General features: G+C 39.8%; 1 protein-coding gene across 5 annotated transcripts in view; it reads right to left on the bottom strand.

Annotated features, from left to right (window-relative positions):
• LOC139395096 (polycomb protein SCMH1-like) overlaps positions 1-8,175 on the bottom strand; it is a 51,116-nt gene extending 42,941 nt beyond the window's left edge. Inside the window, exons 1-5 of one of the 5 annotated variants that reach the window (XM_071142849.1) lie at positions 8,072-8,175; positions 6,363-6,532; positions 4,909-4,976; positions 4,567-4,647; positions 2,866-2,936 (exon numbers count right to left, since the gene is read on the bottom strand). In XM_071142849.1, coding sequence (XP_070998950.1) covers positions 2,866-2,936; positions 4,567-4,647; positions 4,909-4,933 — 177 coding nt within the window. In that variant the 5' untranslated portion in view covers positions 4,934-4,976; positions 6,363-6,532; positions 8,072-8,175. The other 4 variants (XM_071142850.1, XM_071142851.1, XM_071142847.1 and 1 more) reach the window with 4 other exon arrangements.
• Between the last annotated feature and the right edge of the window lie 525 nt (positions 8,176-8,700).

Here is an 8,700-nt window from a genome sequence, read left to right as displayed (position 1 = left end):
GTGTGTGTGTATGTGTATGTGTATATATATATATATATCAGTTGAAGTCGGAAGTTGAATACACTTAGGTTGGAGTCATTAAAACACATTTTTCAACCACTCCACAAATTTCTTGTTTACAAAGTATGGTTTTGGCAAGTTGGTTAGGACATCTACTTTGTGCATGACAAGTAATTTTTCTAACAATTGTTTAGACAGATTATTTAACTTATAAAATTTACTGTATCACAATTCCAGTGGGTCAGAAGTTTAAATACACTAAGTTGGTTGTGCCTTTAATTCTTACGGCTGAAATCCCGCTAACGGGATCGATATGACAACAGCCAGTGAAAGTGCAGGGCGCTAAATTCAAACAACAGAAATCTCATAATTAAAATTCCTCAAACAAACAAGTATTTCGCAACATTTTAAAGATAAACCTGTTGTTAATCCCACCACAGTGTCTGATTTCAAAAAGGCTTTAAGACGAAAGCACAACAAACGATTATGTTAGGTCAGTACCTAGTCACAGAAAAACACAGCCATTTTTCCAGCCAAAGAGAGGAGTCACAAAAAGCAGAAATAGAGATAAAATGAATCACCAACCTAACATGTATGTTTTGTTCGATAAAGTTCATATTTATATCCAAAAGGCCCGTTATGTTCAGCAATGTTTTGCTTCCAAAACATCCAGTGATTTTGCAGAGAGCCACATCAATTTACAGAAATACTCCAAATAAACATTGTTAAAAGATACAAGTGTTATGCATGGAACTTTCGATAAACTTCTCCTTAATGCAACCGCTGCGTCAGATTTAAAAAAAACTTTACGGAAAAAGCACACCATGCAATAATCTGAGTACGGCGCTCAGACACAAAAAAACAAGCCATACAGATACTCGCCATGTTGTTGAGTCAACAGAAGTCAGAAATAGCATTATAAATATTCACTTACCTTTGATGATCTTCATCAGAATGCACTCCCAGGAATCCCAGTTACACAATAAATGTTTGTTTTGTTCGATAAAGTCCATCATTTATGTCCAAATAGCTCCTTTTTGTTTGCGCGTGTCGTTCACAAATCCAAATTCACGACGCAAAGGCCAGACGAAAAGTCAAAAAGTTCCGTTACAGTTTGTAGAAACATGTCAAACGTGAGTGTTTTCCATCCAAATCTACTAACAATATGCATATCTTAGCTTCTGGGCCTGAGTAGCAGGCAGTTTACTCTGGGTACCTTATTAATCCAGGCTACTCAAAACTGCACCCCAGCCATAAGAAGTTAAACAGCTTGGAAAATTCCAGAAAATTATGTCATGACTTTAGAGCTTCTGATAGGCTAATTGACATAATTTGAGTCAATTGGAGGTGTACCTGTGGATGTATTTCAAGGCCCACCTTCAAACTCAGTGCCTCTTTGCTTGACATCATGGGAAAATCAAAAGAAATCAGCCAAGACCTCAGAAAAAAATTGTAGACCTCGAAAAGTCTGGTTCATCCTTGGGATCAATTTCCACATGCCTGAAGGTACCACGTTCATCTGTACAAACAATAGTACGGAAGTATAAACACCATGGGACCACGCAGTCGTCATACCGCTCAGGAAGGAGACTTCTGTACCCCAGAGATGAACATACTTTGGTGTGAAAACTGCAAATAAATCCCAGAACAACAGCAAAGGACCTTGTGAAGATGCTGGAGGAAACAGGTACAAAAGTATCTATAGTCACAGTAAAACAAGTCCTATATCGACATAACCTGAAAGGCCGCTCAGCAAGGAAGAAAGCCACTGCTCCAAAACCGCCATAAAAAAGTCAGACTACGGTTTGCAACTGCACATGGGGACAAAGATTGTACTTTTTGGAGAAATGTCCTCTGGTCTGATGAAACAAGAATATAACTGTTTGGCCATAATGAACATAGTTATGTTTGGAGGAAAAACGGGGAGGCTTGCAAGCCGAAAAACACCATCCCAACTGAAGCACAGGGGTGGCTGCATCATGTTGTTGGCGGTGCTTTGCTGCTGGAGGGACTGGTGCACTTCACAAAATAGATGGCATTCATGAGAAAAGGATAATTACATAGCTATATTGAAGCAACATCTCAAGACATCAGTAAAGAAGTTAAAGCTTGGTGGCAAATGTGTCTTCCAAATGGACAATGACCCCAAGCATACTTCCAAAGTTGTGACAAAATGGCTTAAGGACAACCATGTCAAGGTATTGGAGTGGCCATCACAAAGCCCTGACCTCAATCCCATAGAAAATCTGTGGGCAGAACTGAAAAAGCATGTGTGAGCAAGGAGGCCTACAAACGTGACTCAGTTACACCAGCTCTGGCAGGAGGAATGTGCCAAAATGCACCCAACATATTGTGGGAAGCTTGTGGAAGGCTACCTGAAACGTTTGAAACAAGTTAAACAATTTTAAGGCAGTGCTACCAAATACTAATTGAGTGTATGTAAACTTCTGACCCACTGGGAATGTGATGAAAGAAATAAAAGCTGAAATAAATCACTCTAGTATTATTCTGACATTTCACATTCTTAAAATAAAGTAGTGATCCTAACTGACCTAAACCAGAGATTAAGGATTAAATGTCAGGAATTGTGAAAAACTGAGTTTAAATGTATTTGGCTAAGGTGTATGTAAACTTTTGACTTCAACTGTAGATGCTGCTCATTGTCACTGGTGAGACTTTAGCTGCCAGGGTTAACTTCTATCTCATATTGCTTGTTGGTCATAATTCCTACAAACTCTGTAAATGCCATGGCTTAGAATCATTTGGCTCTGAATCATTTCAGGAGCAGAAGTTTCACATAGGATAGTAGCATGCCCTGACATTTTGGTGAGGAGGATATACTGTAGTCTGATTCGGGGGGCTTACCTGTCTGAAGCAGTGTGCAGGTGCAGCACTAGCACCTGTTTCCTTCAGGTATTTGTCCCAACTGAAGTGACCTGTGGGACAGAAAAAGCACAATGGCTGCTTTTTGTTGTCTACCGTTATATGTTTTTGTGTGAATGTGTGTGGTTTTGGGGTTCAGTGCTAGTGGTATGTGCTATTGTTAAGGTGTTCCCATGCCTCCCAGCCGAAAATGTTCGGTGCATATATTATGACAACATTTTGGGACATGTTTGTTTTGTTTTGAACTTCGGTAAGGTTTCTTTTTTTCAGTTGATTGGACACACATTGTGACGCCCCTTCGTTGGTCAACAGTAGGGATTCTTCAGTAAAGTCTTAAAGCACATTTTTCATTGAGAAAAACTGCACCAAACATCTTAGTTAGATGTAAAATTGCACGACTAAGATCTCCTCTGCAAAAACTTCCAAATTAATTACAGATTTCTTGAGTTATCTTAGATTAATTCTGACTATTTTGAGGAAGTGTATAGAGCTACGGCATCTCAAAATGGACAAACAGTACTATTACCAATTTCTTCTCATTTTTCAAGCAAATGTATTTTAAGGTAGAATGCTTAGCACACCGCCAGCTGAACTGAAGCATGCTGATGCCTTTAGAACAGTGTTATAAGCCAGGGGTTGGAACTGGTTCAGGGAACAGGCATTTTTTTTGTAGTCCCACAAAAAAAATTGAAGCTAAGCCCTCACTCAGAAACATATTCCAGTGTCTGCTTGCAAGTTGAAAATCTTTACCAGGGTGTGTGTTTAGCCTACCTGCCCCTCCCCCACCGAAGCATAGGCTACTGTACTGACATTACAAGTGTTTCAGAAGATGGGCAGAGATTTTTAACTAGCTAGAGAAGAACAGATTTGCTTTTTCCGATGCTAGTTAAGGATACTATAGGCCTAGTTATCACGTTCCATGTTAAATTTATTAACTACAAAAAGGTAAGGCATGTTTATAATTCTGGTGCCACTCTGCGTACACAAGCCCCAGTTTGGGGCAGCAGGGTAGCCTAGTGATTAGAGTGTTGGACTAGTAACCGGAAGGTTGCAAGTTCAAACCCCCGAGCTGACAAGGTACAAATCTGTCGTTCTGCCCCTGAACAGGCAGTTAACCCACTGTTCCTAGGCCGTCATTGTAAATAAGAATTTGTTCTTAACTGACTTGCCTAGTTAAATAAAAATATAAAAAAATTAACCTTTTATCTAGCTCAAGCTTGTTAGCTATATAGGTCAAAGGACAGTCAAAGTTCCTCTATAGAAGCCGCTCCTTCTAGGTATAATTCTGGGGACCCAGATAATGCATGTCATAAGATGCCCAGAGCTTCAAGCCTCCTCCTCAACCCTCTCTTGTTCTCTCCCAACCCCAAAAAATTTCAGTCGCAATAATTTAATGAGCTAAATGTAAAAAAAAAAAAAAACGTTGATTTAACAGGTTAAAAAGGAACAGAAAATATAAACCAATACTTCTTTGGGATTCGAACCGGTTCAGAACTTTATTTTGCTGGTCGGAATAGTGGAACAGAACGAACAGAAATTGTGTTTCTGTTCAGAATGAAACAATTGGAAAATAATTTTGGTTCCAACCCCTGGTTATAACTGAATATGAATGTGTTTGATTCAGGATGTTGTTTTCATTCAGCAGTGATTCATCTGAGAAAGTTGGTGTGTGTGGTAATGTACCTCCTTGGTACTGCGATGGGACCCGGGAGGGACGGCCACTTCGGGCATGCTTGATCTGCCTGCCATCTTTCCACTCAATAGCTAGAGGAGAGAGCAGGGCACAACGTTTCAGAGACACCATTGAATTAATCAACTATCTATTCATAACTAGAATAAATTCACTTGATCTTTAGCAACTGTCATTGAGATGTGTGAGTCCAAACTATCACATCAGCATCTGAGACTTCTATACACACATTAAAGTATCCTAAATATAGGACCCTTCTTGAGCAGCATCATTAGAAGATGTACATTATGCTTTTCAAATGGACAATTGCATTCCATTTCTTAACATGACATTACCTTTTTGTGGCACTGGCTTCCTCATGTCCAGTAATACTGACTAAGTTCAAGACACAATAGTCCACTCTCTAAAGAAGGGAAACGAGAGGGGGAAACAACATTGAAGTAAACACAAACCATTTGATACTTCCCCCTTCATGTTAGGTCAGAATTTAGGTCCAATTTGGACCTTTCTTCTACATTGTTGTGTTCAAGAAGCCAGTCTGATGTAGCCTATACTAGTGCTAGCCTGGTTAGCCTTTTAAGGGTGATTCCAGCATTATGGACATTACATTTGCACGCAAAATCAAAACTTTAATTTCTAACAGAATGGACAAACAAAATATAATATATGTGTATGTCTGTAGTACCTCTTACGGGAAGTGTATACCCCCATAATAACTGACTTCGAAATATTGTCATGTTGGAGAAATAAAGCAACATTTACTGTTATGGATGTTAGAGTCTACGGTGTCCAATACATTTTTTATATTTTGACCAACGGGTATTTTACTCCTCTAAGAAAGCCAATGGTCCAAACCGCATGTCTCTATCATAATCCATGAAAAGTTTATTGGAGTTCTTACTCTTGTATGTTGGCCAAGATTAGGGTGACTCAACGGAGGCTAGAGAAGAAATGTGGTCAAAAATCTGAAAAATAGCATTGCGTCAGCTAGGCTGGATGCTGTGCGAGAACTAAGGCAAACTGACAGGTTCACTGTTGAACTTATCTTTCTTCTCAAATCCGGAGGACATAAAACAATATAGGAGGTAAGATAGATATCGATTTTGAGACATGACATGTATACTGAACATAAATATAAATGCAACTTGTAAAGTGTTGGTCCCGTGTTTCATGAGCGTAAATAAAAGAACCCCAGAAATTATCCATACGCACAAAAAGCTTATTTCTCTAAAATTTAACGGACAAATTTGTTTATATCCCTGTTAGTGAGCATTTCTCCTTTGCCAAGATAATCCATCCACCTGACAGGTGTGGCATATCAAGAAGCTTGCAGTACGTCCAACCAGCCTCAACCGCAGGCCACGTGTATTCCGCCGTGTGGGTGAGCAGTTTACTGATGTCAAAGTTGTGAAACAGAGTGCCCCATGGTAGCGGTGAGGTTATGGTATGGGCAGGCATAAGCTACGGACAAAAAACACAATTGCATTTTATTGATGTCAATTTGAATAGACAGACTATTTTTGGTTCAGTGTAAAGAAATAAACTTCTTTTTTTTTCAGTGGCGCCAAAGATTTAGCAGCAGTGTTGCGTCGCTGCTGATTACATACACTGACAGTATGAAAATATGGATACCGCCCAACCTTAGGCCAAGTCCATTACACCCCCCCCCCCCACCCCCCATGAGCCCTTTCGAAAAGCCATGAAATACGACTTGACTGAAATATCTTTGAGACATGTAGACCGTAAGGATAATTATGATAATTATGTGTTTCATTTGGAAATTACTAACTTTATCTGTGGATGCTCAGGTTGACTTTCCCACGGATTCGCTCTTAACACTCTCCCCTTCTGTCGGCCAGGCAGGGGGTCGGTGTTGGAGGCAGACGACAGGGTACAACAAAGAGGTGGCCCCAGCTGTCAGCAGACCTCAGTCACCCACCCAAACACACTCAGGGCTCACTGTTGACACAGAAAACTCATCCCTGTTGGGGTATTGGCAAAACAAGAGGATCCAGACTGAAGAAACAGAATGGGTAACATTATAGCCAATATAGGGTATTCATTTCAAGAGGTAACCATCTATTTTGGATCTTAAAAATGATCTGTGAAAGAATTTAATTGAACCTTTATTTAACAAGGCAAGTCAGTTAAGAACAAATTCCTATTTACAATGACGACCAGGCTGGGGATGTCTGGCTGGCTATCCTTGACTTGAGGGGCTTTGCCCCCTAACCCTGAGCCTAGGTTAATTATAATAACCAGTTGGCTACGACACACAGGTGATTAGGTCAGACAAACACATGGCTGATATTATATTGGTCCTCAAAGTAGACTAGATTTGTTTAGCATCAAGACACAGCAGTCACAGCTACTCACAAATCCATTGTTTATAAAATGCATGCAGCCAGGACATTGAAATGAATAGCAGATAAAGGCAAATTGCCTAATTAATGCATATTTACAAAGTAGCCACGCTAATCACACCAACCATTTAAAGATATATCAATAACAATGTAACCTTGCAGCCCTACTGTTTTTTTTAATCCTAACTGGTTTAGATTATTCATACACACCAGCAGCAGTGCACCCGTAACTGTTTCAAGCTAGCAAACTAGGTAGCTACATCATTTCAGCTGGCAATCAAATAGACTTCTAAATTAAGCTAGCCTTAAACTCAGTTACTGTAAATTTGCATGGCTACCATTAGCTAAGTTTACATTGGGCTGACAAGTGGTCATAAATAACGGTTTCAAAGATGCAATACTAGGCTATAGCGGTTTCAAAGACGCAATACTAGACTATAGCAATGGAGGAGACACAAAAACAAAACTCATAATATGCAATAAAAAAACCTTAAAAGATCATAACAGTCTTCAGTTGGTTCTCTCAATAGAAGTGCGCCTTTTTCCTTGCGTCATGCGGATATCGACCAGCTCCCTCCTTTTCCCTTCCCAGAAAAAAATGACAGCGGAATTACCTACTAGGTACTAGGTAGGACAGACCAGCTCGCTTCTACGACCACAATTATAGACCACTATTATTGATAATGACCCAAGTCATCGCTGTACTAGCTATAAGGGAAATTAGCTACCATCATTAGTCCGTGTAATGGGACTAAAATACCGATTTTTAAGTTAGCCTAGCTAGCATAAGATATCAAGAATCCACACAAAAGCCAACACACGGGACTCTCCTCAGGGGCAAAAGCCAAGCAATTCATCACGGTAGCTAGAAATTCAGCCAGCAAATATGTGCATTTAAGAGTGAGGATATGAAGCAGTACCTACCTCCAACCTAATAACATGGGCATGCTCGAACAACCGCTAGCTAGCTAGCTCCGTCAACACAGCATGCTAACGGTCAGACTTTATGTTAGCCATCTATCTATAGTTGGCTTGATTATAAATACATCAATACATGCTAGATAAATTCCCGGCTAAAAATTGAATTTGGTAAAAAAGAGGACAGCGTGTAAACAATATATTCGAGTCTGTTTACCTTGCTTTGAAATGTTTGTGTATTATTTTTATGTGGATTGAGCTAGTGGCTGTCCGCCATTTTTTTTCTCCTTCTTTAAATTTGTATTGGCGGATAGCAAATGTGAGGTGCAAATACACCGCCACCTACTGTACTGCAGTGTGAGATTTCTTCATCTTCGTCTGTGGGATATATCAGCGGTTGGCATCCAACTTTATGGTGCATTACCTCCACCTACTGTACTGGAGTGGGCCAGAGACAGGGAGAAACTAAATCCTACCTACCAGCCCCGTTGCTCTTAAAAAAAGATAACAAAATATTTAAGACTAAATCTAATGACATTCTACTCAATATACTCTTTAAACTAATTTCATGTATCCCTTTCTCCCTCATACTAGATCTCAGCCTCTCTCTTTCCCCTGATACTGCCCACACTGTAGCAATACATAAAATAAAATTGAATTTGTCACATGTGCCGAATACAACAGGTAGACCTTACAGTGAAATGCTTACATGCTCCACGGTCTCTGTTTCTTGGCAATAATCACACTTTCCCGTTGGATGCTTTCCTGTCACATTTAAGGACTTATTCAACTGGCTGTGTCCCACCATTAATCTTGTAAAAATAGCCTCCTCTCTTATGTCCCTTC

The sequence above is a fragment of the Oncorhynchus clarkii genome, chromosome 3 (genome assembly GCF_045791955.1).
Source record: "Oncorhynchus clarkii lewisi isolate Uvic-CL-2024 chromosome 3, UVic_Ocla_1.0, whole genome shotgun sequence".
Classification (NCBI taxonomy): domain Eukaryota; kingdom Metazoa; phylum Chordata; class Actinopteri; order Salmoniformes; family Salmonidae; genus Oncorhynchus; species Oncorhynchus clarkii.
This window is presented reverse-complemented; position numbering and strand designations above follow the sequence as displayed.